Raw genomic sequence first — 26,930 nt, 5'->3', positions numbered from 1 at the left:
GAAAATTAAAGAATATTTAGGCAGAGTAAGCCCGCCAGGTCGAACGCATGTTGCAATTGATCAGATAAGGAAGTGCGCGGAATTAGCACTATATCAGGCCGCGATTTTAACTGATCAACTCACACAAATGCAGGGCAGCGTAGAACGCCAAAAGAGAAAGCGCCAAACTACTAGATCATTTATTGCTTCGAATAATATTTTGACCGGAGCAGAAGGGCAACGACGTACACCGCATAATGAAGAAGTGGTCCAACGGGAAGACAACAGGAGGGCAGCCGTAGAAGAAACACGTACTATCAGACGGTGTAGCCGTTGCAACCAGAGCGGACATACCTCACGTACATGTAAAGGTAATGCAGAATAAATTCTTATTTATTATAATGTTATATAACGTTAACTTATACAAAAAATAAAAAGATAATAAATTCAGTTGCAGGCTAACGCATCCCCATCCACCATTCAATACACGACTCTGTGACCCGCGTCGCCATCCCATGGCAAAGAAGCCTCTGCTAGATTGCTCTACTCAAGTGTACTCAATTTCTTAGAGCGGACGCGAAGACAGGTTACCCGTATCTCACGAAAAAACCGCCGACCACAGGATTCGAACCGGACAAAATCGTGTAGCGTACGTCAGAAGCCGCACGCGAACAGCAACATTAGAGATTAGCCCACTCCCAAACGATTGAGCCATTACAGCTACTAAAGACTGAACTTTGTAAATTGTCATTTTATTTATCATCAAATCACCTAACCCTGTATTAGTTACCGTATGATGTAATTACATTCCTTTGTGGGGATTTATAGGTTGAAGCCGCTTCTTCCATGTAGCTGGGCTCCTTAATATACTGCATTGTCTGCGTATATTCTTGCCCATCTCAAGTTGCTCCATAGTTTAGCGTTCATCCTCCTCGTTATATTCCCCTGTAGTCATCCGTGGAGGAATTTATTTGCGGGTTATCATTAACTTAGTGGATTATGCAATAATACCTGAACAAATTCATGGTGCAACAAATTCTCTTCTCGTATTGCCGAAGTAACAAATCTCGCTGGTCTTACTCCCGGAAACTAGAACAGCATTACCGCGTCAGTGCTATATATAGACCACAATGTGCATTCCTCTTGGAGGTTGGAGAGTCTGAAAGCCGCACACTGTGTTAGCGACGACGAGTCAATTGTCGGATCTGAGAATAGTGTAGGGTAAGGGAATCCAAAATGTGTCTCGCGCGCAATCTCGACTTGACTCATGTTAAAAAAATATCTTTCGTGATTTATTGACACCGACTTTTCGAGGTCCCTCAACACCGTCAATAACCCCCAACCGTGATCTAAGGTACGTATACAAGTCTGCTCTGCATAATTAGTCGATTGGCCCTCAATGTGACTGTGCTCGTGTCGCTTCTTTCGAATGGTATCTAACATGTCTAAATCACTAGAGAAATGCCATCAAAAGGAAAAGTTTGCCTCGCCTACTCTGGTGGTCTCGATACTTCCGTCATTCTCGCCTGGCTACTTGAGCAAGGATACGAGGTGATTGCCTTCATGGCCAACATTGGCCAGGGTAAGTCATTAACACACCCGTGTTGTTGTCACGGTAGCAATATGCTAACAAGAATATAGAGGAGGATTTCGAGGCTGCCCGTGCAAAGGCTCTCAAGATTGGTGCTACCAAGTATGTCTTGGTGGATGTCCGTCGGGAGTTTGTTGAAGAGCTTTGGTAAGTTAATTGCAGTACTTCGGACTTGTTATGGAAGTTAACACTACCTAATTAGCTTCCCGGCTATCCAGACCAACGCCATCTACGAGAACGTCTATCTCCTTGGTACCTCATTGGCCCGACCAGTTATTGCCCGTGCTCAGATTAAGGTTGCACAGGAGGAGGGCTGCTTTGCTGTCACCCACGGTTGCACTGGTAAAGGTAATGACCAGGTCCGATTCGAGCTGGCATTCTACGCTCTCCAGCCCAATATCAAGTGCATCACCCCCTGGCGTCTGCCTGAATTCTTCAACAGATTCGCTGGCCGAAGTGCTCTTCTCGCCTACGCCGGCGAGAAGGGAATTCCCGTCCAACAGACCGCGGCCAAGCCTTGGAGTACCGACGAGAACTTGGCTCATATCTCTTTCGAGGCTGGCATTCTCGAGGACCCCAACACAACTCCTCCAAAGGATATGTGGAAGCTTACGGTCGACCCCCAGGATGCTCCCGACAAGCCAGAGGAGTTCACAATCGTTTTCGAGAAGGGTCTGCCGGTCAAGTTGATCTACGAAGGGGGCAAGGAGGTCACAGATTCCGTTGAAGTCTTCCTAACCGCGAACGCTATTGCCCGTCGTAATGGTGTCGGCCGTATCGACATTGTTGAGAACCGTTTCATTGGTCTCAAGTCCCGTGGCTGCTACGAAACACCTGGTCTCACTCTCCTCCGATCTGCCCACGTCGATTTGGAAGGTCTTGTGCTTGACCGTGAGGTCCGTGCTATCCGTGACCAATTCGTCACCACTACATTCTCTCGTCAGCTTTACAACGGTATGTACTTCACCCCCGAGTGCGAGTACGTCCGCGCCATGATCCCTCCTTCCCAGAAGAACGTCAATGGCCAGGTCCGATGCGCCGTCTACAAGGGCAACATGATTATCCTTGGCCGATCTAGCGAGACTGAGAAGCTGTACGATGCCAATGAATCATCTATGGATGAAATCGGTGACTTCGAGCCTACCGATGCTACCGGCTTCATTGCTGTCCAGGCTATCCGACTCAAGAAGTATGGCCGGGCCAAGCATGAGAAGGGTGAGGCGTATTAGATATCGTCATATTAAGATATACAGTCGGCAAGGACATAACGGTTAGCGCAAGGTGTACGAATCGTGTAGTTTACAGCGTTTGTATGGTATACAATACCACTGTGTAATAACAATATCTCTTACAATGTATAAGCTCAACCATGTATCACCTACATAACCTTAAATCCAATATACATAGTCAAATACATTATAGCAGAGTAGAGTATGCAGTATCAAAGAGCAATATATTTTGAATCACTCCTTCACTGCTGTTACTAAGGTGTGGACGAAATGTTCACATACACGGCCCCAGTTTTGAAGTCAACCTTGAATTTCTCGCTCGCCGGGAACACGCTAAGGCTTTTCTTGAAATGCGTATCGTACACTCTCAAAGCAGGGACGCGTTGCCAGCCAGATGTAACCGCCAGCGGAAGCAGTTCATAGTCAAGCCTACGAGCGGTATAGGGTAAAACTCTAACACCAACCTGCTTGGCTCCTTCATATGCGAAATTCGCGCGTTGTAGGGGTACCTTTTCCTGTATTGAGGCATGGTCGTGTTCATCGTAATCATTTGAAAACGATTGCTGTCGCATCTGATGCCGTATCGGATATGAAAGCGACATGTCATTATTCAAATCGAGAGTAACAGAGAATGTGAGAAGATGGCTTGTAGCATTTTCAATGAAATACACCAAGTGAACCTTCTCCGAAGACGTCGACTCGACATCCATAAGAACTCTAGGTTCAAGTAGCGGGAACGTGAGCTTTAGCGTCGGTAAGGTGAAGTTGTTATCTTTCTTCTCATCAGAACCGCTGTCCATATTAGTTCGTCGCCATGATAGCGTGAGTTTCGCATCAGCTGTAGCAATTCGTTTTTCCATCGGATCGTTATTGGTAACATCAATCATGAAATTATGTTGATAGGCGTCAGAGCTTGAAGTATCCCGTTGAAAAGCTTGGGGCCCGTCTTCCAGAAGTTTGCAATGTACACCAACGACATTCGAAACGTCAAATTCGTAGTCGCGAATCTCAAGATGTTGCAAGTCGACTGCATCGATTACTGCTGAAAGAGACCACCGCTTTGTAATTGGTGGACTGTGGGATTCGAGATCATATATAAAAAACGGACTTGGCCACCTACGTGGGTGGATTCGGGGTGTGAGATCATACGACACATGGAATGGAAAGATCACCGGTAAGTCAATTGTATGGATCTTGACAATACTGATATCTGGTTCAGAGGCAAGTAGATACGTGGCTGTCACGTCAACAATCAAGTCACATGCATCTGATGGCATACTGATTGAGAATTGGCATTGCACGCTGGAAAAAGATGCAACAGTTCCGAGTTCGATAGTGTCTGATGACCCCTCACTTCCCATCCAAGTAGTCGGCACATCTAGAGAGCATTAGAATTGGCCAGAACAATAGCCTATGTAACGCGAACTCACTGAATTGGCCTTCCACATTCTGAGCCTTAATTTTGACGGACAGTCTCATATCTTCGTCCTCACGACTGATTATTGTGAGCGGTATCGTGAGCCTTTCGCCAATATAGGCAGGACCTTTCAATCCGGATACGATATCGACATGCGGCTGTTTGGGTATAATCTTTATTGACCGTGGTACCGATGAGGTTAGTCGTTGGGAGTACAATATTCCTCCATCTGTCAATGTCAGCGAATGATCTCAGAAGAACAATTAAATGCTCACCCTCTATCCACCATTTGGACAGTGCTTCGTCGAACGGTACAGTTGCTAAGTCTACAGCTAATTTAGCTGTGAACGAACTCTCCTCAAATGTCAGTATCAATGAGGATGCTGTAACAGTTCCCAACGTCTTGATTTGCTGGGATATCTCAAACGTTCGTACGTCTCCAGGCTGGAATACTAAACACCCTTTGGCATTACAATATTCTCCGGTTATATCAGATAGTTCTAATTTCTGCGCTCGGGTGTCAGACAGGGTGTCATCATGTGTTATTAAAATAGGTTTCAAGCCCCCCGTAAAGTTTAGCTGCACAGATGACATTCTCACCGCCCCCACAGCTGATGTATGCTGCGACCGTAACGTTAGTTGGCCAACTACAGAGCTCGCTAAGTGCGCTTCGGCTGCCATGAAGGCAAAGTGTGCATCAACTGCATTGTCATCAGAATATAATCTAGCCGATTCGATGGCTCTCCCACTTACCAAAAGACACAATATTGTCTGAATCCACAACATATACTTGCGTTTCACCAGCATCCTCGGATCCATCCAAAAAATCTGAAATATTTGCTACGCCTGAGTTCCACGGAGCGAATTCTTATTATTCACGTCAGCAAATGAAGGCCAGACAGTTCGAGTTACAGACAGACTCCATACCTCGAGACAAGCTCTCAAATTGTAGCTTAACTAGGTCGAACTTGTTATCACACTTTCTAGCTGAAATAACCGCTTCCGATATCATCGAACCCAATATAGTGTACCATTTTTCTCTTCTGTATTCAGTTTCTGAGAGATGGAAATACTTTAAGGCATCCACATAATTGCCCTCCTTAAAATGTATTTGTGAGATCTCGTGCGCAATGTAAGCCTGCATTCTTGTCTGCGAACCGTCACCATTACTGAATCGAGCATATGCGGTTTCCAGCAAGCTTAGCACTAGTCCGGAGTGATCAAAATAATGTTCTTGCTCGGGTGGCGGAACTAGATACAAGTCAAGAGGCTCTGGCACTGAATCTCTGGCTAGCCGACTTCGCTCAATAGTCAGTCCTGCTGCACCCAAATATTGAAAGCCGGAATGGTGCAAGACATTGGCGGAGGGGAAGTCTGGACCCACAATTGTAGTATTCACGCCTGTAAACGGTACAGACCTTGGAGAGATATCTTCCGGGACTAAGTCTAATAGTTGAGCAAGCAACCAGTATTGCTGAGCTTTCCATGCAAAGTAGCTGTATGTATCCTTGGTAGAAAACTTCTTCTCAACCAGGGCTGTTACACTCTCGATGTGTACATTGAAGACCTTTTGGGCCATTACAGGCTGACACTGGTACAGGTTGCATTTCAAAATCTCGAAGTGAGTCAGCGACAGCTCATATTCCACAAACAGCGAGAATTACCTTGAATGCCATAGTGTCCAAAATCATCCTGGCTTCGTTCCACCGGGGGCTACCAATCGATATCGAATCAAAGTACTCCAGCAAAGATTCGTACGCGATTCCGTACAATTTAATTGCGACATCATTTTCTTGTCTAAATTCAGCAAAAACCGCTTGCTTAAATTCGTATCTAATATTCCATCCTGCGGCACTCAATTGCTGGCCATTAGACACAGGAGGAGATTGTGATCCTCCATTTCTAGCACGTTTCCGTCGGGCATGCTTCAAAAGCGTTGAGTAGAAGTCTAAGGCAATTGGATATAGCACCTGTTTTAATCTAATGACTCAGATGTTAGTTATTGCCAGTAAATCATAGAAACAGAAATTATGACATACTCTCTTACAAATGTTTGGATTTCGAGAGGCGAGCATGGCGGCAGGGAAAATAAACCAGATTTCGCATCTAGACCAGTGTTTTTCCGTAGATAGCTAATCCGTTCATTTAAGTCGATGCTTTGTAATATACTTCTTCGGCTCACCACTACTGCCACAAATTTCACGTTGCGTTCAGAAAACTGCTTCTTCAAATCATTTAGTTCTTTGATCAAGTCGTTGTCGTGACTTGACTTGCTCTTGGTGCCGTCTGATTCTGTGAATATTTCGTGGAAAGACACAAATACAGCTGGCAGAGAGTTTCGATATTTCCTTAGCCAGAACTGGGATATTATACCATCCGGAAACAAAGGCGACTCTGGCGAGAGAGGAGATAGAGGGGAATGCGAGCTTGGCGACTTCGGTCCGGACGAGAACGATGAGACCGACACCGGTGACAACGGCGACGCCTTTTTTGCAGGCAATTGGTAATCCTTCAATCAGGTTAGCACCAAACTCCGAGCACTCCATTGCACTAACGTACCTTTCCCACGGTCAAGACTCTAAATACTGGATCATGAGCCTTGCGATCAGCCTTTACCGCGCTTCGTTCCCATATTTGTCCCTCTGCACCCTCTGTGAATGCTTTGAATAACTCCGCTCCATCGGGAAATGACGTGTCGATCAGTGGTGGCCCAACAGGGGAATCGGGGCTTGAAGTATTCAATTTTGATTGCGAGGTCTTGCTGGGTGTGGTTGTGAGGCCCCTAACCAGCATCAAGGGTAGGTTATGGCATAGATATTCAGGCGGATATACCTCCATGTTGAACGTTAACGACTATTTTACTGCCTACTCATATTAATACTCATCATGTTCAAAACGGTAAAGGTAGACGTTTTGTTAGAAGATCTCACCTATTTGGATCATTAAAGTAGGACGTCGGCAGGGGAGAATGTGAACAGCGGACGCTGGAAGTATCAAGACCTGCTTTTGCAAACAAAACAAGCAAGTATCAAGTCGATTATAATTATATTATTGTATACCATTCGAGCGTAAATAAATTGTGAGAAGCATACGCGTGTCCACTTTGCTAGACATGCATTTCCAGAGTCTGCTACAAACTTGCAGGGTAATTGCGGCGCTAAGCAGTTCCAATATAAGGTTTGTGCCTGTGATCGCCCGCCGAAATGTCCAGCTCTGCGCTTCAGCATCAAGCGCAATCGTGCATGACCTGGTCAAGGAGAGTAACGAACACAGTGGCACTTTTCGTTTACATATTGGATTGCGAAGGAGGATTGTTCAGCTTGTTATTATTTGTTAATCGAAATGGTTGACCAGCACGTTGCGGAAGAGATCTTGTAAGTAGCCAGAATAAAGTCGTCGAGGGATTGGACATCCTAATTATTTACAGGCGGTTTAAGGCGGCACTTGCACGCCCAGAAGATGGTAAGCGAAAATTTCCGCGAGCGCTTATAATAAGCTTGATTGTATCTGGTCTTCAATGTGTTGGGTTGGTTGAAAAGACGGTGCTAATCTTTCGTTCTGATAGCTTCGGATTCAGATTCCTCTATTGGAGCGGCTGGCTCAAATCGAGGGCGAAAGCTGAAAAGAAAATCTAGAACCGTTCAAGAGGGAAGACTTGGGGTGTCATATGGAGCTGCATCAATACCCCAGGTGAGTTGGTATATTTCGTGTTGTAGCGTTCGTGCATATTTGGTGTGACGGCGAGTGTCTCTGTATGGAACTAATTTTTATGACAATTGATTACAGACCATCGAATATGCGAATAAAAGACGAGCAATTGTCAGTGTGAAGAAATCCTATAGAGATTTGGACCTCAGTGACGAAGAGTATGCGGATGATGACGACCGGGAAGACGAAGGCGATTCTGACGAGGACGACCCCTACGCCGGCATCAACTTGGAAGGTAATTTATGTCAAGATTTTGTAGGCTATGGATTAGTATTAATGTCTTGCCAGCTATTTTGTCCCCAATTGGACATCCGTCCGAGTTACCTACGCATCCAGGTATTTCAAGGGCTTACACGCGTACCACACTATCAACTCTCGCAAGGAGAGCTTTGGACTTAATTTGCACGGAACAAAAGCAACTAGCACAGATTAACCGGCTGCTAGCTGCTTTTTTGGGTGATGATCCAGCGTATATTCGAGATCGCAATCTTCACCTTCCGGAACTCTACGATCACGATGGCGAGAGCCCGATTCCAGAAGAGCAAAGTACGTCAGAGCCCAACGCTGCTAGCAAGCAAAGAAGCAATGGTTTTCTTAAGAACAAGTCGAATGGCACGGTTGATGGTTTGAAGACAGAAATTGACGAATTCGGAGATGCTGATGTTCTTGCTGGGACCAAGCCCGCCAATGGCAATTCGAAACCTCAATCCGAGGATACCAATTTGGATGGGAATGGAGATGAAGATGAGTCAAATAGAGCGATCACTCGTCGTGTAACGCGGAACCAGGCCACGAATGAGCTGGAGCCTTTTTTTGCGTTACCCAAGTTGGAAGTGGATCGCGACTTCGGCTTCCCTCCCGAGATTGCGCAAGAGACGCGACAGCTTTCCCAGATGGCCGCCCAGCGTGGAGAAGAATTTATCAGATCGTTGTATAAAATTAGATCCGGTATATTACGGGCCGACAGATTTAGGGCCAAGGTATACAAATGGTGCCGTGAAGTTGGTGGGGATGTGAGCGATGACGAAGAGCCTGCTAAGGCTGTTTAGAACCTGCGACATTTCGTTAAATGGCTGACTATCTTGGACTGGGGATCGTTAGTGTTGTAAGTTTCTGAATTGGGATTTATAGCTTGCGGCCGTGCAATGGCATTCTGGTTTTGTTTCATATTATGGTACCGGTGTATATGGTGTCAAAAGCGTGAAGGTTATTATCATTTACTCCATGGTGCAGTTTGCTGCCATATGTATTAATATCTTGGATTGTTGCTGTGCACGTTTGTAAATACGATGAGATCTTTTGGAGCTGTCATTAGTTCACTTGTAGCGCTCGTGATCAGTAGTTAAACGCGAAGTTTGGATCTTTAAGGTCGGGTTATATCGCGGGAAGCCGGGTAAGTGGGTAACGCGAGCGACAAGAAGTAAACAAACCACAATGTTGTGGTTCCGAGCCCCTTGGCTTGCCGCCCCGTCATGAGTTCTTTGTTTTTCGCAGGTCCAGCATCCACAACTGAGCAATCACCGCTGCGCTCATATCAGCATTGCCTACTGTATTTGATAATTGATTGCTATCTTGATTATAGACTTTCATTTATTTCTCGATCACCATGAGGGAAATTGTAAGACGCGTCTGATTTAGGTGTTACTCTACTGAGTTACCCCGGCAGAACTTTTCTAAACTTACAGCTTGCGCTACTGTGATTTGGTATTTCAGAGATTAACAATCTTGCGATAGATTCATTTGTCAGCCGGTCAGTGTGGCAATCAGATTGTAAGTGGTATTTATTACGAGACAGATCGTGAAAGGATTATTGTCCAGCGTATTATTTCAATCTACAGGACCTTTGCTTCTAACTGCTTAATCAGGGCGCTGCCTTTTGGTAAATACATTTAATTTTCAACGATATGAACCAGGTTTAACAAGACTTGTGCTAGGCAAACTATCAGCGCCGAGCACGGCATTGATGGTTCCGGAGCGTATGTGAACATATGAGAAATCTGAAATATACTGAGCGTCATGCCTAATGTCTGGTTTAGGTATCACGGAACTAGCGATCTGCAGCTTGAGCGCTTGAACGTTTATTTCAACGAAGTATGGGCTATTGTGACACCAGCAGAAATGCCTCTAACTGAAATAGGCTACTGGTGGGAAGTATGTTCCTCGTGCAGTACTGGTCGATTTAGAGCCTGGTACTATGGATGCCGTTCGTAGCGGACCATTTGGCAACCTCTTCAGACCTGATAACTTCGTATTCGGACAATCTGGTGCGGGAAACAATTGGGCCAAGGGTCACTACACTGAAGGTGCTGAGCTCGTTGATTCAGTTCTCGACGTTGTACGCAGAGAGGCAGAAGGTTGTGATTGCCTTCAGGGATTCCAGATCACTCACTCCCTTGGTGGTGGTACTGGTGCTGGTATGGGCACTCTCTTGATTTCTAAGATCCGTGAGGAGTTTCCAGATCGCATGATGGCTACGTTCTCTGTTGTCCCATCACCCAAAGTTTCCGACACTGTATGTCGTATCACTCATTTCATAACTACATGACTATTGTGTAACTTACGTGAACTTTAGATTGTTGAGCCTTACAACGCTACTTTGTCCGTCCATCAGCTTGTAGAGAACTCCGATGAGACATTCTGTATCGATAACGAGGTAGCAATAGCACACGTGCAGCCCTTGAATGGTAGCTAATTGCCTTAGGCTTTGTATGACATTTGCTCTCGCACTTTGAAGCTTAGCGAGCCATCCTATGGTGATCTCAACCATCTCGTGTCCGCGGTTATGTCCGGCATCACCACTTCTCTTCGATTCCCAGGCGAGCTAAACAGTATGTTGAGTCTCACTTTTACTGTACACCGTCCTGACCCTAGTATAGGTGATCTCAGGAAGTTGGCTGTCAATATGGTTCCCTTCCCACGTCTGCACTTTTTCATGGTCGGCTTCGCGCCATTGACCGCTGTCGTAAGTGGACCAGTTCTTAGTGCTTTTGCGAAAAACATCGCTAATCATAACCAAGGGTTCCTACTCTTTCCGTGCCCTTTCAGTGCCAGAACTTACGCAGCAAATGTTCGATGCTAAGAATATGATGGCCGCCTCAGACCCCCGTCATGGCCGATACCTCACCGTTGGTGCCTTCTTCCGAGGAAAGGTTTCGATCAAGGAGGTTGAAGACCAGATGAGAAGCGTCCAGACTAAGAATGCTGCATACTGTAAGGATTTTCAGCATCCAAGTATTTGTTATGTTATAAAAGAGAGGCATTAACGTAAATTATAGTCGTCGAGTGGATCCCCAATAACGTTCAGACAGCTCTTTGCGCCATTCCTCCTAAGGGATTGAAGATGTCCGCTACCTTCATTGGCAACTCGACTTCCATCCAGGAGCTCTTCAAGCGAATTGGTGACCAGTTCTCTGCTATGTTCCGCCGAAAGGCTTTCATTCATTGGTATACCGGCGAAGGTATGGACGAGATGGAATTTACTGAGGCTGAGTCGAACATGAACGACCTTGTTAGCGAGTATCAGCAGTACCAGGAAGCTACGGTTTCTGACGAGGAGCTTGAGTATGAAGAAGAGATGCCTTTGGAGGAGGAGCAGTAGATGGATTGACTATTGGTGTTCATCAGCGTACTTTGAATTTTTTTTCCGCGGTCTAATAATGGGTGATCCGTTTATATTTTTTAGTATATCAGCAAATATTTGTCCTATATCGCTTCTTAGTGTTTTGTTATAGTTGAGTTAGTATCGTTACTTGGTTTTAGGCTATATATATATACCAATGTAAGCTGTTTGTATCACAATCCTAATTGATTTGTTGCTTGAGTAAGTTTGGTAGATTTAAATTGACGGCTGGATTTTATGTGCCCCGATCGGATGATATCTAATCACGCTTCAGAGCAGTAGGGTCACCTGAGCAGCATGTATATTGTCAATATAACACGATTATTATAGTGCTGAAAGCCACTTAGATAATATAAACTCCGCTTTGGTTTTCAAGGAAAGAATTGGGGCGATGTGGAATGAACCCTATACATTTCTTTTGATTGAAAACTAGTAGATTACTATACAATATTACAGTTGCTGGCGGAACAAACAATAAACGAACGAGAGAAAAGGGACGAACGAATACAGACTATAATAGAATCCAAACGCCAACCAGAAAAATCGAAGAGGATAAAGGAATGAAAGAAGAATTATGGCCCTCAAACGCGGAAATACCTAACCCTTTTCTTTGGTACATATTTTGTGTTTAGCCGAAATCGTTGTTTCATTGGCTTGATTAGTGTAGCGGTATCATACATCCTTCCCAAGGATGTGACAGGGGTTCGACTCCCCTATCAAGCAAATAATTTTTTTTTCCTTCGTTTTTTAATATTATTGTAATAGAACCAGTGGGACATTCCTGGGATTGTAGATAGTTGCTTCTTGCTTTCGGGGTTTTGGTCACTAATAGCAGGCGGCTCGGTGGGTATTGGGTTGCCAAGTACTTTGTTGTCTGTTCGTCGCTTGCCTTCGCACCTTTTCTCTGGTCACGGCGATGCCTGTCCGCATGAGTCGGTCAAATCTCCGACCTGTGGCAGATATTTTGTCTGTCTTGCCATTGCATAAAATACCTTGCAATCAGTTCACACTTAATTGTAGCTGGTGGCCTGAACCAAACCATTAGCGTTAGCACAGGCGGTCCGCTTCTCAATTGTATATATAGCCAATTTGACAGGATTCCATCATACTTGGCGAATCTGTCTCTAATGAATTCTGGGGGGAATTGTGGATTGACTAAAGATATGGGTCAAAGTAGCATACAGAACGGCGACGATGTTGTGTACTGGTACATCAGAGCCGCACGCTGGCAAATTAAAATTGAAGTTTGGTTACTGAGTGAGTTACTGACCAATCAAATCCAGTTTGGCAACCGGAGAAATCTTACGACGAATATATAATTTGTCAAAGTTTGAAATATCAGTATGAGAGATCAGTCAAAGATCATCGATGGAGTCATTGCGCCCGGGAAAGAGATCGCGACGGACGCAGCTGTGGAAGCAGACGAGAGCAACATCCGCGTTAAGTCAACATCATCATCATGGGAAAGTTCAACTGCAGCTTCAACTGACTCTAAAGGCAAAGCGACAGAGACGCAACTGGAAACCGCGAATACGAATACATCAGGGAAAGAGATCGCGACAGGAGCAACTGTGGAAACGGACACGAGCGACATCCGCGATAAGTCAACATCATCATCATGGGTAAGCTCAACTGCAGCTTCAACTGATTCTAAAGGCAAAACGACAGAGACACAACTGGAAAGCGCGAATACGAACACACCAAAACCAATAGCGCATGCCGGATCTAAAAGAAAGGCTGATGATGGAGCTCGGGGGTCAGAGTTGGCACATCTATCGAAACCGCCCGACAATAAAGATGTATCTTCATCTGCGTCACCTATACATGCTCAAGTAGCTTCTAAGTCAACATCATCATCATGGGTAAGCTCAACTGCAGTTTCAACCGATTCTAAAGACAAAACGACAGAGACACAACTGGAAAGCGCGAATACGAACACACCAAAACCAATAGCACATGCCGGATCTAAAAGAAAGGCTGATGATGGAGCTCGGGGGTCAGAGTTGGCACATCTATCGAAACCGCCCGACAATAAGGATGTATCTTCATCTGCGTCACCTATACATGCTCAAGTAGCTTCTACATCATCTGTGTCAGGGCGGCTCCCGGAGCCTAAGTCTCCCCCGCGATCTCCACCGCGAAAACTGAAGCGCCCTTCTGCCTCTGCTCGGCGAACACATGAGGCTCGCGAGCAAGATGTTGTAAAACGCCGCCGAATAGAAGTACAGGAATCTCAGCGTACGCAGACAGAGCTGTCACGACGATCAATCGACTCTGTTGTGCGGCAGCACTACAACGCGCGACCTGATCAGGGAGTTGCGCATCGGCAGTACTCACCAATCATTAAACTAAAGTCATTCAATAATTTTATAAAGTCTGTCCTTATAAAGAGATTTGCAAATAGAGATGACGTTGTGTTAGATATGGGCTGTGGCAAAGGAGGTGACTTGCTAAAGTGGGATATTGCGGGTATTCGAGGTTACATCGGTATTGACGTGGCCGATGTCAGTATAAATCAAGCCACGGAGAGGTATAACAACATGAGACGGCGAAGATTTTGGGCGGAATTTTTTAATGGTGACGCCTTTGGGGTATACTAGTCTTGAGCAAATTTTTTTATTCGACTATTCTAACATGCAGTTTAGATGCCCATTGCAACGTACCTTCCTAGAGATATGCAGCAGGCTGTATTTCCTGTTGACATTGTGAGCATGCAGTTCTGCATGCATTACGCGTTTGAGAATGAACAAAAGGCTCGTCAGATGCTTGAGAATGTGTCAAGATCGCTTCGAAGAGGAGGTAAATTTATAGGGACTATTCCATCTTCAGATGCAATAATCGGTCATATTGCGAAGTTGCCTGCAGGAACGAAGGAGTGGGGCAACTCTGTATATAGTGTGAGGTTTTATAATGATCCTCCCAGAAACGGAATTTTCCGACCTCCTTACGGGCAACGATATTCATTCTTCCTCGAGGATGCTGTTGAGGACGTCCCTGAATATGTGGTGCCATTTGAAATCTTCAGAGCGTAAGTTTATGAAGGCAGCCAAACGAAGGAATTAGAGAGACTAATCAGATGTTAGCATGGCCGAGGATTACAAATTGGAATTAATATATCGCAAAGGGTTCCATGATGTATTCGAAGATGAAACTAGTGAGCATCCTGAACTATTCGATATTTGTCGTCGCATGGGCGTCACGAAACAGGACGGAAGTTATGGAATTGAAGGAGATCAGAGAGAAGCTGCAGGTACGTTGAGCAAGATCATATATAATTTTGTTAAGTAATGTTTACTAATGTTGTAGGATTTTATTTGGCCTTTGCATTTGAAAAATTAGCTGGTTGAACGGTCTATATGATACAACAAAGCTGAAATCTGTATTTATACAAGTCAACTAGTTTGCAATAAACACGACTACGGTTCCCGTTGTCCAAGGCCTCCCGACTGAAAATTCCATACCCTGATCTTCAGTCAAATATCTGAACTGATGCTCCAAGGACTCTTTTTGAGGTTTATTATTTTCCGTATATTCCATTACCTTTTCCCCGTAATTTACGGATCCTATATACAATCTGTTTGTCTCACGAATGCGATTCCGAACCCAAATACAATGCATATTGTTTTTAGTTTAATTGATCCAACTAACCTACAACTCCTGTCCCTCCCGCGCAGCCATATCGTGAATCCACTTCTTCACCTTATCGTCCGGACATACGTTCAAGAACGTGTTTCCGTCAGGATCAATTTTCTCTGTGTCTGCACCGACACGGATCAGTGCCAATGCCGCATCTCCATGACCCTCAGCCGCCGCATGAAACAACGGAGTCCAACCGGACCGATCGACGGTATTCAGCGGAGACTTGTTCTTAATCAACAAATTAATCAACGGGATATTCCCAATTGCGGCTGCCCGATGTAATGGGACTTGATTTTGCCGGTCCCTGATTCGTACTGCGGCAGGATATATCTCGATTAACCTCACAGCGACGTCATATCGGACGCGCGAAACTGCATAGTGCAGTGGAGTTTGACCCGCTGAGGTTTGTCTAGAGAGATCGACATCGTATGGTAAAAGCATATCCAGGATCGGAAGGGATCCTACAGACGCGGCGATGTGGGCGACTGTCCAGCCTGTATATCATCAAGTCGCAATGTTAGATTTAAGAGTATTAAAGCATCCTAATTTTATAGTAGGACTTACCGGCCTCGTCAGAGTCGTCAATATCAATGCGCTTCAATTGTCCGTCAGGCCCAGTCGCAGCTGTCAGGAGCGCCTGCACGATGTCGGCATTACCGGCGCTAACAGCCCAGAAGAGCGGGGTGCGGCCATCGTCGTCTCGTTTCGAGATTAGCGAAGGATCGGATCTGATGAGGGAGCGGACGGCGAGCTCGCGGTTCTCACGAGCCGCTGTGTGGAGTGGGAACGCGTCAACGATCTCTTCGTCTGCCATGGTAGGTTATTGTTATTGGTACCACTCTGCTTCAGAACCCGGGTCCATAGGGGGCCTATCTGCGGGGAAAAATACTGTATTATTACGAAAGCGTTGCGATGATGTGACGCCGACGCCGACGCCGACTCCCTCAGCTCACGTGTTCTTAAGGGCTCGGCTCGATGAGGAGACCAAACTTGGACAAGAGCGAAGTATTTCATTAATCAATCGCTTACAACTTATTCCATATTGTGTTTTTCACGGCAAGGTACGCCAACTCAGGTAAACTTATAGAATGTAGCAAAATAATCAAATTCGCAATGACTTTTTAGTTAGAGCGCCATTGCGCCAAAGACGGACTCATGAGACCCACAATGAATATTAAAAAGCCCCGCTCCCTTACAAGCCGGCAAACAAGCAATTGGACAAAGCTCGAATATCACGGTCCGCTCGGCAGCTACGAGAGCCCGAGTGATATGGGGACAAAAAATAAGGCGTTTTTGCGCACATTCTTATTGGCCAGAGGCTGATACGTCAACAACCGGCTATTATTTTGGAAATCTGTGCGGAGGAATATACAACACCATAAAGAACAAAAATACTGCGCCGCTGCTCGGTCATGAGTGCCCGTCGAGCCCGTCGGTTGAAATGCCTATATCTGTTTTTCAGACGTCTAGAAGTCTATTTAAACACGCAATATTGCATACGGCTTGAAATTGCCGCGTCAGCTGCAGCGTAGATGTCTATTGGAGCTCTAGTAATGAGACCGTTATTTCAGTTACGAGTCAGCAGTCACTCGAGGCTCAATCTTCTACTCGGTGTCCGTATGATGCTAAAAAGACAAGGGATTAGTTAGTCCATACACTATCCGTCTATTATTATTACACAGATTCCTCTTATACGAGGATTTTTAACTGGCTGAATAGTGGATCTATGCCAGAATGGGATTTGCACAGTTGCGGCGAGTGCGACCACCCGTGTGGCTGATTAGCGGCTGTGCACAAAATGAGATAAGCGTAAGTCGGACGGTCTAGACCGCTGTAGACCAAGTTCGAAGTATAGAATTGAGCCAATCAGAGCGCATGCAATTGTTGCTTATGCTCCATGCACGTGCCAGGGGCCACATATTTGGTGCAACTGAGTACTAAAGTAATACGCTAAGCCTAAAAGAGGGTGAATCTATATGTTTGTTTCGTTCCCCAAGCGTATTAGCTTGAGAGCCGGTCCAGAAGGCGGGTCCTGTCTAATCTGCCGGAAGGAATGGATAAAGCCCTCGGGCCTGGCCTGCTCATTGTTATTTGGTTCCCTATCGACTTAACCAACTCCAGTCGTTCATATTTATCTACATTTATTTCCCGCCCGGAATCTTCTTCCAAAGTTCGCTTCGCTTTTCTTGTCTCAGCACCTTACTCAATCGTCTCCTTCTTCGATAACTGTCTTGTCGTCGCTGTTGATAATTAGTTTTAGCGACAATGGCTACTTTTATTCGATGTTTGCTTGGCTACAAGCCCAACAGCAAACGTCAGGTTAACGCTAGACAACAACCCGCTATCGAAATCGGTTCGTCTGGTGCGACTGAAACCGTTCTCCCTATCTACGAGGAAGAACGGCGACCACTTCTCGACGAACACGAGTCCTTTGATCGTGAGTCGTCCGGGTCCGACACGATTACTGCTTCCAGCAGCTCATCAGGATCTGGCAGCCGATCGCATTGGTTTTCGCCTCGAGTAATTTCTGATGCTGTTATTGGCTTGTCCGATGGTCTTACCGTTCCATTCGCTCTTACTGCTGGCTTGAGCAGTTTAGGTGATACTAGGGTTGTCATCACTGGCGGTATTGCTGAACTTGTTAGTGGTGCAATTTCTATGGGTTTGGGCGGCTATTTGGGAGCCAAGAGTGAAAGGTATGTTGATTAAACTTGTTTTTTAGCCCCTCTCCATTCTTTACTAACATACTGTAGTGATTGTTACAAGTCTCAGCTTGAGTGCGAGAGAGAACTTATTCAGACCAATCGGTCATCTTCAGAAGAGGCTGTCATGGAAGCTATGAGCGAATATGGCTTAGCTCCATCCACTGTGTCCTCTATCCTCGGTGACCTTGAGAAGAGCCCTGAAGAGATGGTCAATTTTATTATGAAATTCGGTCGTGGCATGGAAGAGCCTCCCATTGGCCGAGAGTTCATTTCGGCAGCTACCATTGGCTCCGCTTACTTCATTGGTGGTTTCGTTCCTCTTTTCCCGTACTTGTTTGTTCACACTGTCCAGGCTGGGCTTGTTCTAAGTTCAATCATCATGGTTATAACTCTCTTCATCTTCGGCATTGCGAAGACTATTTTCACCGGTAACAACGACAGGCTTCAAGCTGCCTGGGGTGGAGTGCAAATGGTGTTAACAGGAGCCGTCGCAGCTGGCGCTGCGTTTGCTATGGTCCGATTAATTGACAGTACTTAATTGCTTCATTGTTAAGTGTCGATTGTCATACAATCATTGCGCTCCTTTAGGTTTGATCCCATTGTTACAGCATTTCAAGCGGGTGTCGGTTTTACTTAATTGTTTAATGATGATTCAGATGTGGTTTTTTAGAGCGGTAGGCTTATATAGAATATGTTAAAAAGTTTGCCAGGTCTTTATATCCGCCATGTGGTTGTTTGGGTCCCTTGTGTTGTTATTAGGTTGTATTTTTTTGTTGTTAGGGGCATTTGGTTTGTAATCATATCATTTGTGTGCATCTTTTGTATATTGTGATTCTGCTCTTGTCATTGTTTTGGTCATCTACATTAATCACTCCTTTAGTAATTTTTTTTGTAGTATACAACTGTCAGCTAATCATGCTAAGTGTACGGCATTAATTTTAGAATAGAATTATATTTACAGTATGAATCTAGTCCATACTTGCCATATTAAAATGAAATCACTGGGGAATGTAAGTGGCTGCATTTGATGTGGAATGATGACCCAGCCAAGCCAAAAGGCACGGCTTTCACAGTCAGCTTATCAGCGAGTCGGTCTAAACCATGCTGTTAGCGTTACTGTCTCTGATTGGTCCGCTCCCCGTTTTCATCGAATAATGCCTCGAATTCACTAAGCCGCATCAATTCATCCAGTAATAATAAATAATTGTGACCATCGATCGTCACCTGGAATCCGAGAAGGATTCTTGACAAACCCGTACGCGCATCATTTAGCGAAAGTCATTTTCACAGCGATGGCCAGACAGTCACCAGTCTAGACCGTCACCAGCATTCCATGTGTCAGGCTTGTGCGGTCCCCCTGATGAACATTCCAGACCAGTCGACATTCGTCATGCTGCCGGGTCCTTACCGTGAATCAGAGCCACACTAACTAGAGCTTCTGCGTAGATAGAGCGAGATCGAAGCCGTCATTTGGGTTTGGGTTAAACTTGGATTGTGCAGACTCGGTTAAGATGATGTTTAAAGTTGTAGTAAGACTTGCCAGCTTTGTTTAGTTCTAGGATAGACCCAGAGGCGATGGATGGAATTGGTCAGCTTCTATACATTCTAATAGCCGAGTTCTCCAATTATATTGTTGGCCACGGGACTGTCTATCTCGTGATTATTTTGTGTTTTTAGCAGACTGCCCTAAAGACTGCGTACTTAAACAATAATGCAAAATACCGAAGGCAGACGATAATATGAGGTCGATATGAAGCTCAGTGAAGTGGCCGAGCTTTTATGTGTGCGTTCGGAGTGCTTCTTGGCCACCTGTTGGGAATAAACGATAATCCCGTGTCGCATCGCTAATAATGTAAGTTATCAAATATAAGAACACGGATTACTATTATCGCATGGGGTTAGGGCATTCGCTCGAGAGAAGTTTGCAAATCGTACAAATTGTATCTCGCCTGCTCCGGCCCCGCATGCGTTTGTACAAAAGTTACTGGCAGATATCCTGTTCGAAAGATATCGAGTTGGTTTGTATAGTGGTAATTCTGTAACCGACAGTACGGTGAATATATGATTCCGAGGTCTGCGGTATCAAAAACGGCACCCGAAGGATGGATCCACTTGTATGTAGAGAGAAAATAGTTTCATGTCGGTTAATGAGAGTTTGGCATGATAAAAAGTAGTCGTGGTACCACCAGCGATAAGAGTTATACTACGTCTACCAGAACCCAGCCTCTTTATGGAGCCTATCTGATGACAATGTGATAGAGATCTATAAAATTCAATTTATATAATAACGTAGCAGTATTATTTACTAAGTGCAGCAAGGTGCTTTGTTGTACCAGCTATTTTAGCACTGACCAATTGGTATCGGCTTAACCAAAGTACTGCCTGTACCTCGGTTCCAGATGCTGCTAGGGGAGTAAGGGGACTTAAAAATTCATAACTTACTGTTAATTAGAGGCTGCAACGTCGCTTGACTACACACTATGTAAAGACTCGGTATTGTTTCGTGATGAGTGTAGTGTTAGTGGAAACATGCAGCATCAGTTGGGACATCGCACCCAGAATAGTGTTGTGTTTGCTCAACATCACATGATCCAGCACGCAGACTGCCGCAGTATACTTCTCAAGCTACGGTAGTGTCTTTCAAGCAATCCGACGTCTGACGATTGATTGATTCGACAAACGACGACAGACTCTCGCACAGTTATTGCAACGGCCAATAATGGCTTCCGACGCTGACTTGACGGAGGTAGCGGCAGCAATTGCGGTGGGGCAATCCCAGGACGCGAATCTCGAAGCAGCCACGCCGGATCCAGCGCCATCAGAGTCCGCATCAGTAACTGCCGTCTCGCCAGAAGATGCCCCTCCGTACACTGCGACGACAAAAACATTGGCTCCGGGTCCGGGTCCGGCTCCGGCTGCAACGCCCATAGCGGCAGCTCCAGTACCGATATCGACGCCGTCGCCGACATTGCCTGCTGCTACAACACCTCCGCCTCCGGCATCATCGACCTCGTCTTCCAATGGTACGAGCCAGTGGGGTTCTTTTATAAAGCGGGCAGTTACCACTGTCGAGCAGAGTCTGGATAAGGTACTGGACCCGTCTATGGCGACAGATGCACCTATAGTACCAGTGACTCCTGCAACAGATCGCACTGGGCAGCGGATATCGATGCAGCAGCGGCTCGCGCTGGCGATGCAGGCGCAGAAATTGGGGAGCGCGCCTGCTAGACGGTCAACGCCCGGATATTCGTCCGTTGAGAGCAGCAGTGCGCGGCAATCGATGGAAAGTACCAGAAGACCGTCAATGGAAGATAGCCGACCTTCAAGCGAGAAAGAATCTGAGCAGACGACTGCGATTAAATCCGAGGCGGAAGATGACACGGCACCAGAAGCTGAAAAGTCACTACCAACAGATCCGCAGCCTTTGAATGCAAATTCGACGACAACTTCGGCACAGAATGAAGTGTCGGTGGCAGAAACAGGTGCCCCCCCTGAGAAACTACCACCACCACCACCTTCGGATCTACAACAACTCCACTCCGAGCTTGCTCAAAAGCAAGAGGATCTTCATTCCTCTCTCAGCCGTATCACAATCCTCGAAGAGAAAGTAAAATATCTGTCTAACGAGCTCCTCGACTATACACAAAAGAAGGGAAATCTAAATCATATTGACACACGACTCGCAGAGAAAGATGAAAAAATCGCTTTACTTCTCCTCGAAGGTGAGACGCTGTCGAAAAATGAATTAAAGCATATGACTACTATTAAGCGATTACGAAGCTCCGAGAGGGAAGCGGAGAGACTGGCCCAAGAGGCGAAGCGGCGGCAGGAACGCTCCGAGAAAGAGGCAGCTGACCTGCGCGAACGATTGCGGAAAGCAAATGAAATCGAGCGGAAGCAATCGGAGCGCATAAAAATTCTGGCCAAAACGGATTCGGAGGCTGGTATTTTAAAGCGGGAAACAGATGCCCTGAAAGCCACAATCTCGGATTTACGCGATGAACTCGCAAAGGCGAATGCACTTGCAGAAGATGCAGTGCAGAAAGCTCAGACAGAAGCCCTGGAGAAGGAGAAGAAACGTGCAGAATCTTTGGCGCAGCAGTGGGAAGCACTCAAGGCTGAACATGCACTCGAGCAGGAACGATTCACTCATGAAAAGTTTAACTTGGGGTCGAAGCTGAGCAGAGAGATGGACAGATGGAAGGCTCGCGAGCATGAACTCCGGGAGGAGATTAGTGTATGCTACTATCTTTTTGATATGTCGTCATTTCACTAACATGAACAGTCCCTTGAACATAAGCACGAGATGTTGCGCATACAGGCCGAAGAACTTTCTGCTGGAACTACAGGAGACACGCAAGCGAAGATGCTACGACAAGTCGAAACCCTACAATCACAATATGCAATTGCCACACAGAATTGGCATGGAATCGAAGCGTCACTGCACTCACGGATCGCCAGTCTGGAGAACGAACATGACGAGGTTGCTAAACGCGAGGGGACTCTGCGAAAGAAACTTCAGGCGGAGACTGCCCGACTTCGCGAGACGGAGCAGGAAATAGAGAATGTTACATCTCGTATTAGCGACCTTGAAGCTGAGTTACAATTGCAGAACGATGTTGTGGCTTCACTGCGCCAACGGATAGATGATGAGACTAAGCGATCCGCGGCGGCAATTGAAGAGCTTGAGAAGGAGAAAACAGAATTGGAACAGCGGCTATTGGAAGAAGAAAAGGCTCGACGCGAGGAGACGATGATGCAATTACGGTCGCCACCGGCTCTGCCATCTCCTACATTCTCCAAGAATATGTCACCGGGTTATATTATCCAACAGAACGGTGGTCGGAATAATTTCAATTTCAGCAGAGAATCGTCATATGGTGATTGGTACGGCACCTCCAGTGCAGGTAATAGCGTCAGCGGATCGAATGGCGTTCCGACTTCTATACAGTATCGCCGAGTGTCTCGAGCAACGCGAGCAAGCATCCCGTCGATTCAAACGAATCACCTACCGTCGCCATCACACTCAGCAGGAGGAACACCAGTGCTATCGGCGTCTGCATCCTTCGCATCATTGGCCGAGATGAACTCTTCTCTAGCACACCAGCAGATCAACATGCAGAACAGCATGTTCATCGGTCATGGCGGTTCGGCGGATTCAACCGGCGAGAGCAACCCAGGAGACGACTTGGCTTCCAATGCATCTACAGCTATCGGCGGTGTTTCGTCCTCTGAACGGATGAGCAAGGTTATCCGACGTCTATCCTCCGAACTCGCATCTGCGAAAGAGGAACTTGCGATTCTCGCGCGCGACCGTGACCAGGCTCGAGAAGAAATTGTCGAGTTGCTTCGCGAAGTCAAGGACAAGCGAGACGTTGAATCTAAGTGCACCGAGCTTCAGAACCAGATGGATGACCTGCGACTGCGTGAGCAGACAACGCTTGAGTTGCTTGGTGAGAAGACGGAGTTGGTAAATGAGTTGCAAGACGATGTCGCGGATTTGAAGATGATGTATCGCCAGCAGATTCAGGAGTTAATCGAGAGAATCAACCATAACGGGGATTAGAATGATGTCGTGCGAAATGATGCATTGGAAGAGAATGTTAGACAAAGACCATTTGGGTCATTTGCTATTTTTTTTTGTATTACGAATAACGCAAAACGAAGAAAGAGTTTGGAGGACGGAAAGAGACAAGGATGAGCATTTGGGGCGTCGATTCTGAATTGTTCCATTTGGCTAGCTGTTTGTTTTGGTTTTTGTAGTCAGCCACGTTTTTGTCGTCTTGTTGGCATTTGACACGGTGTTTTTATGTTTCATATGTATTTAATTCATTGTTTTATGGGTCATTTTAAAAATTTATATTATGACGCTGTGTTTTTAATTCATTGCCAGCGAATTGTTGATCAAATATATTCACAGATATAACTGCTTAAATTTATTTTTGCGGATCTAGAACTTTTAACTCCACTCTCGATGAAGAAAATGATTAGGCCAACACACATACATTGAAAAACCCAAGCCGATATAAACAGAGACTATATATAACTCTATAACATCTCTCCCTTCGCCGCATTCATCCGCAGAAAGCTAGCAAACAGTCGACATTGTAAACCAAAGTCCACCATGAGGAGAAAAATTTCGTCGCTGTCAACTCTTCGAGTCAAACTCATCGCAAGCAAAACAAAGCAAAGAAAAAAGCAAACCATGCTATAAACCATAACATCATACTCACCCCGAGAACTCAAATGAAGATACAAATCCTTGCCAAACTATAACACATATATATATTCCGAGGCCATAACTCTTCCTGACGGAAAACAAAAATCTATATAACAAAACGTCGAGCAGGAAACCCATTTTGAGGAACATACCTTCGTACCACATAAAACACTAAGAAAAGATCATAACGGCGTGGGAGAGCAATGCCAACAAACGGCACGATTTATACGGCAACACGAAACAAGCACAAAACGCAATATGAAAAAGAACACAGTTCCACATATACCTTGCATATACAAATATATAGCACTGACTTTAGTTATTTTTCTTGACCTCCTTAGCCGAGGTCGTCTTTTTAAGATCAACGTGTGGGAAGAAACCCCAGTCCCAAACGTAGTTGTATTCTGGGGCACGGCCGACGAGACAGATACGAAGGTACTCCAAGAAGACGAGATAGTAGTACACTCCCAGACCGGTAAGAATATGCCACCATCCGTGACCTTCAAGCAAGAAACCGTAAGGCATACCAACGGCACGACGAGCGTGGCGTAGTGTGCCACAGAAGTGAATGTCGATCATCCACAGACCATAGCCGCTGAGGAAAGTGACAATGCCAATGATCACAGTCCTCCACATATCCGCACGAGCATGAGCATCCTCGATTTTGGTCACGATAAGGTACAACGAACGGAACAGGACCATGCCAGTCAAGACAGCGTAGCCAGCCTGGTGGATAGTAGGGTCCTTGAAGTGGAGGTAAACAGCAGTCAAGATAGACGCACCCAGGAAAATGTAGACACCCAGCAAGATTGTATCCTTCTTATTTCGTGCATACGAGAATACTGCCCAAGTTGGAACACAGGTAGCGTAAATCATGGGTAGCTCATCGAGCAACTGATATTCATACTGAAGAGTCATGTGGAACAACCAAGAGCCAACGCCGACAAGAGCAAATCCCATGGCCGTCAAGATAAAACGCTTCTCATGCTTCTGAGTGATGGCATTGTAAATGGCAAAGGCGGCAAGAGCGACTGTGCAAAAGAAGATTTATTGGTTAGCCACAAAACAGCAACTTGAATCGACAATGTCACAGTCGAACAGGCATCGCACAGGCTAAAGAGTGAAGAGAACGTAACGTACCAAACATTCCATTTGTAATAGTGTTCATGGCCTCTGCAACATACATTGACACGACATAGTTCTCCTCGCACCAATCAATAGTAGATGTTCTAATCAATACTTTGGTTAGATAGGTCGATCGACGGTCATCGCTCCGACGGCAACCACGAAAACGAATGAGCGTGCAGAGTTAAGGGCAGCATGAAAATGTAGCAAATTTACATACCTAGGACCCCAGAAACCCGATCCGGGCGGAGTAGGATACGGATAAGACCAAGGTAAAGAGACCATGACTGTTGAGACGGGCAAGTGCGGCGTCAGTTGGGAGATATGACGCAAAAGTGCCGATATACGGAAGAGCGGCAGGAACAGGGAGAGTCGTCAAAAGACAAGACGTGCTAATATACAAAATCGCAGCAGTATGGTTGCACTGACGAGATGTAGGGGAGAGGGAGAATTGATTCTATAGTTGTATCACAGTTGGGAGGCAACCTGGCCGCCAAGGGTAGTAAGTAGGCTGGTTGGGATCAACGGCGGCGACACCGCACGCTGGCGGTGCTCGGTGGCGGGGCCAACTTCTCCCGGACAATTGTTCGCATTCCCCTTGTACCCTCTCCCTCCAACGCCGTCGCCCCTATACAAATACTAACAAAATTAAAGATTGTTAGTCAGTCTGCCTGAAGATGGGATCTCTTACACGGCGTAGTCATTCAATTGCACACATAACTGCAACAAATCTGGTGCAGGCATGCTCGCCAACAGTAGTCAAATTCGCAGGCAGTGCGGCGAAGGCCAGGAGGAATCCCTGACAGCACATGTGCGAGACGGATCTGTCGGTTGCTACTCAATACTGCTCCTCTCTTCCTGCTGTCCCTTTGGCTCCCACTACACAAGGGCCACGGCTGATGGACAAATGGCAGCGAAGACCAATATCCACTCAATTCTGTACTAAACCAGACCGTAAGAAACCAGTTCCATTGAGCAGATGCAAACAAAAGTGAGTGGCAGTTATCTTCCTGACAAGTTTTGCTGCTACATCGTGAAGTAATATACAAGAAGTAACAATTTCGGCTATTATGTCATATTCGCCTTGTACATCGTCTTCGGTCTCTATCGAATATCTGATGACCGAGCTACAGCGCCGCAGAGGCGAATCCTGATTTGGTAAAGTAATAGGCACTCTCCAGTTAAAACTTGTTGACCCCTATCCGGATGATGGTGGTCATGATTACGTCACACCTTTAGCCGGAGAACGATGTGCGCTATCATGGGAGTAGAGTGAAGTACAAGATAAGCAGTCAATCTTACTACCAAAAAAATCGCCGTATTTGCTTCATAATACGCAGAAGAAAAATATTCCTAACGACACCAGCAGGACTCGAACCTGCGCCTCGAAACGAGAAAAGATGTCGAATTCACAAATTCGAGTCTTTCGCCTTAACCACTCGGCCATAGTGCCTCGACTGAGCGATGATAAATTTGATTACGTAACTGCTGACAATCGTTAAATTACAGTCTGGCCGAGGTACCATACCCTAACCACTGCAGAGCGTAGAAAAGGAGCAGACTATTGAACCATTTTCAGTTGCGGCCATACCAAGAAGAAAACACAGTTCCCCGTCCGATCAACACCAGTTAAACTTCTTTGGGCCTACTTAGTACTGCGGTGGGAGACCACGCTGGAATCGTAGGTGCTGCAATTAT

General features: G+C 45.8%; 10 protein-coding genes and 2 non-coding genes across 12 annotated transcripts; 8 read left to right on the top strand and 4 right to left on the bottom strand.

Moving 5' to 3' along the window:
* On the top strand, positions 1-364 carry V1513DRAFT_381175 (uncharacterized protein; the record flags this gene model as incomplete). Its single annotated transcript, XM_066895059.1, has 1 exon — positions 1-364. A coding segment is annotated over one exon (364 nt), but the record flags the coding sequence as incomplete, so codon positions are not given.
* Positions 365-1,341: 977 nt separating this feature from the next.
* On the top strand, positions 1,342-2,926 carry V1513DRAFT_127849 (argininosuccinate synthase). The gene is made up of 3 exons (XM_066894175.1): positions 1,342-1,561; positions 1,621-1,717; positions 1,773-2,926. Exons 1-3 carry the CDS (start codon positions 1,441-1,443, stop codon positions 2,797-2,799), a joined length of 1,245 nt encoding a protein of 414 aa, XP_066752889.1. The 5' UTR covers positions 1,342-1,440; the 3' UTR covers positions 2,800-2,926.
* V1513DRAFT_485596 (Gryzun, putative trafficking through golgi-domain-containing protein) lies at positions 2,896-7,329 on the bottom strand. The gene is made up of 9 exons (XM_066900479.1): positions 7,147-7,329; positions 6,776-7,081; positions 6,256-6,725; positions 5,881-6,196; positions 5,144-5,831; positions 4,970-5,083; positions 4,492-4,917; positions 4,230-4,445; positions 2,896-4,177 (listed from the first exon to the last, which is right to left on the bottom strand). The coding sequence occupies exons 2-9, from the start codon at positions 7,052-7,054 to the stop codon at positions 3,054-3,056; spliced, it is 3,633 nt and encodes a 1,210-aa protein (XP_066752888.1). The 5' UTR covers positions 7,055-7,081; positions 7,147-7,329; the 3' UTR covers positions 2,896-3,053.
* Positions 7,330-7,439: 110 nt separating this feature from the next.
* On the top strand, positions 7,440-9,229 carry V1513DRAFT_465152 (RXT2-like protein). The gene is made up of 5 exons (XM_066900025.1): positions 7,440-7,590; positions 7,644-7,678; positions 7,782-7,906; positions 8,003-8,159; positions 8,213-9,229. The coding sequence occupies exons 1-5, from the start codon at positions 7,559-7,561 to the stop codon at positions 8,971-8,973; spliced, it is 1,110 nt and encodes a 369-aa protein (XP_066752887.1). The 5' UTR covers positions 7,440-7,558; the 3' UTR covers positions 8,974-9,229.
* Positions 9,230-9,382: 153 nt separating this feature from the next.
* V1513DRAFT_447289 (beta-tubulin) lies at positions 9,383-11,903 on the top strand. The gene is made up of 11 exons (XM_066898384.1): positions 9,383-9,542; positions 9,659-9,694; positions 9,790-9,803; positions 9,859-9,900; positions 9,961-10,015; positions 10,062-10,436; positions 10,497-10,577; positions 10,626-10,752; positions 10,801-10,886; positions 10,942-11,134; positions 11,200-11,903. Exons 1-11 carry the CDS (start codon positions 9,531-9,533, stop codon positions 11,520-11,522), a joined length of 1,344 nt encoding a protein of 447 aa, XP_066752886.1. The 5' UTR covers positions 9,383-9,530; the 3' UTR covers positions 11,523-11,903.
* Positions 11,904-12,195: 292 nt separating this feature from the next.
* V1513DRAFT_t66 lies at positions 12,196-12,266 on the top strand. The gene has a single exon. It is a non-coding gene; the product is annotated as a tRNA-Gly (tRNA).
* Positions 12,267-12,886: 620 nt separating this feature from the next.
* On the top strand, positions 12,887-14,890 carry V1513DRAFT_432289 (mRNA capping enzyme-domain-containing protein; the record flags this gene model as incomplete). Its single annotated transcript, XM_066896397.1, has 4 exons — positions 12,887-14,134; positions 14,189-14,571; positions 14,627-14,793; positions 14,850-14,890. 4 exons carry the CDS (start codon positions 12,887-12,889, stop codon positions 14,888-14,890), a joined length of 1,839 nt encoding a protein of 612 aa, XP_066752885.1.
* Positions 14,891-15,011: 121 nt separating this feature from the next.
* Positions 15,012-16,393, bottom strand: V1513DRAFT_127734 (ankyrin repeat-containing domain protein). Its single transcript, XM_066894174.1, has 2 exons — positions 15,747-16,393; positions 15,012-15,676 (listed from the first exon to the last, which is right to left on the bottom strand). Exons 1-2 carry the CDS (start codon positions 15,994-15,996, stop codon positions 15,192-15,194), a joined length of 735 nt encoding a protein of 244 aa, XP_066752884.1. The 5' UTR covers positions 15,997-16,393; the 3' UTR covers positions 15,012-15,191.
* Positions 16,394-17,195: 802 nt separating this feature from the next.
* Positions 17,196-18,854, top strand: V1513DRAFT_447280 (VIT family-domain-containing protein). The gene is made up of 2 exons (XM_066898383.1): positions 17,196-17,878; positions 17,936-18,854. The coding sequence occupies exons 1-2, from the start codon at positions 17,448-17,450 to the stop codon at positions 18,423-18,425; spliced, it is 921 nt and encodes a 306-aa protein (XP_066752883.1). The 5' UTR covers positions 17,196-17,447; the 3' UTR covers positions 18,426-18,854.
* A 3,085-nt stretch (positions 18,855-21,939) lies between these two features.
* V1513DRAFT_127495 (TATA element modulatory factor 1 TATA binding-domain-containing protein) lies at positions 21,940-23,938 on the top strand. Its single transcript, XM_066894173.1, has 2 exons — positions 21,940-22,124; positions 22,173-23,938. Exons 1-2 carry the CDS (start codon positions 22,077-22,079, stop codon positions 23,451-23,453), a joined length of 1,329 nt encoding a protein of 442 aa, XP_066752882.1. The 5' UTR covers positions 21,940-22,076; the 3' UTR covers positions 23,454-23,938.
* An 83-nt stretch (positions 23,939-24,021) lies between these two features.
* V1513DRAFT_127292 (ceramidase) lies at positions 24,022-25,745 on the bottom strand. The gene is made up of 3 exons (XM_066894172.1): positions 25,453-25,745; positions 25,248-25,336; positions 24,022-25,138 (listed from the first exon to the last, which is right to left on the bottom strand). Exons 1-3 carry the CDS (start codon positions 25,515-25,517, stop codon positions 24,423-24,425), a joined length of 870 nt encoding a protein of 289 aa, XP_066752881.1. The 5' UTR covers positions 25,518-25,745; the 3' UTR covers positions 24,022-24,422.
* An 844-nt stretch (positions 25,746-26,589) lies between these two features.
* On the bottom strand, positions 26,590-26,685 carry V1513DRAFT_t65. Its single transcript has one exon. It is a non-coding gene; the product is annotated as a tRNA-Ser (tRNA).
* Between the last annotated feature and the right edge of the window lie 245 nt (positions 26,686-26,930).

The sequence above is a fragment of the Lipomyces chichibuensis genome (assembly GCF_038497645.1).
Source record: "Lipomyces chichibuensis strain CBS 12929 unplaced genomic scaffold V1513scaffold_22, whole genome shotgun sequence".
Classification (NCBI taxonomy): domain Eukaryota; kingdom Fungi; phylum Ascomycota; class Lipomycetes; order Lipomycetales; family Lipomycetaceae; genus Lipomyces; species Lipomyces chichibuensis.
This window is presented reverse-complemented; position numbering and strand designations above follow the sequence as displayed.

Coding starts and splice junctions, on each gene's coding strand:
- V1513DRAFT_127495 (XM_066894173.1), top strand. CDS start 22,077: ATGGACAGATGGAAGGCTCGCGAGCATGAACTCCGGGAGGAGATTAGT. Junction 22,125..22,172: donor AACTCCGGGAGGAGATTAGT/GTATGCTACTAT, acceptor TAACATGAACAG/TCCCTTGAACATAAGCACGA.
- V1513DRAFT_127292 (XM_066894172.1), bottom strand. CDS start 25,517: ATGGTCTCTTTACCTTGGTCTTATCCGTATCCTACTCCGCCCGGATCG. Junction 25,337..25,452: donor TCGGGTTTCTGGGGTCCTAG/GTATGTAAATTT, acceptor AGTATTGATTAG/AACATCTACTATTGATTGGT. Junction 25,139..25,247: donor TATTACAAATGGAATGTTTG/GTACGTTACGTT, acceptor TCTTTTGCACAG/TCGCTCTTGCCGCCTTTGCC.
- V1513DRAFT_127849 (XM_066894175.1), top strand. CDS start 1,441: ATGCCATCAAAAGGAAAAGTTTGCCTCGCCTACTCTGGTGGTCTCGAT. Junction 1,562..1,620: donor CATGGCCAACATTGGCCAGG/GTAAGTCATTAA, acceptor ACAAGAATATAG/AGGAGGATTTCGAGGCTGCC. Junction 1,718..1,772: donor GAGTTTGTTGAAGAGCTTTG/GTAAGTTAATTG, acceptor CTACCTAATTAG/CTTCCCGGCTATCCAGACCA.
- V1513DRAFT_127734 (XM_066894174.1), bottom strand. CDS start 15,996: ATGGCAGACGAAGAGATCGTTGACGCGTTCCCACTCCACACAGCGGCT. Junction 15,677..15,746: donor TGACGACTCTGACGAGGCCG/GTAAGTCCTACT, acceptor GATGATATACAG/GCTGGACAGTCGCCCACATC.
- V1513DRAFT_485596 (XM_066900479.1), bottom strand. CDS start 7,054: ATGGAGGTATATCCGCCTGAATATCTATGCCATAACCTACCCTTGATG. Junction 6,726..6,775: donor GAGTCTTGACCGTGGGAAAG/GTACGTTAGTGC, acceptor ACCTGATTGAAG/GATTACCAATTGCCTGCAAA. Junction 4,178..4,229: donor GAATGTGGAAGGCCAATTCA/GTGAGTTCGCGT, acceptor AATGCTCTCTAG/ATGTGCCGACTACTTGGATG.
- V1513DRAFT_465152 (XM_066900025.1), top strand. CDS start 7,559: ATGGTTGACCAGCACGTTGCGGAAGAGATCTT. Junction 7,907..8,002: donor GAGCTGCATCAATACCCCAG/GTGAGTTGGTAT, acceptor AATTGATTACAG/ACCATCGAATATGCGAATAA. Junction 8,160..8,212: donor CGCCGGCATCAACTTGGAAG/GTAATTTATGTC, acceptor ATGTCTTGCCAG/CTATTTTGTCCCCAATTGGA.
- V1513DRAFT_447289 (XM_066898384.1), top strand. Junction 10,578..10,625: donor CATTCTGTATCGATAACGAG/GTAGCAATAGCA, acceptor TAATTGCCTTAG/GCTTTGTATGACATTTGCTC. Junction 10,753..10,800: donor ATTCCCAGGCGAGCTAAACA/GTATGTTGAGTC, acceptor ACCCTAGTATAG/GTGATCTCAGGAAGTTGGCT.
- V1513DRAFT_447280 (XM_066898383.1), top strand. CDS start 17,448: ATGGCTACTTTTATTCGATGTTTGCTTGGCTACAAGCCCAACAGCAAA. Junction 17,879..17,935: donor TTGGGAGCCAAGAGTGAAAG/GTATGTTGATTA, acceptor AACATACTGTAG/TGATTGTTACAAGTCTCAGC.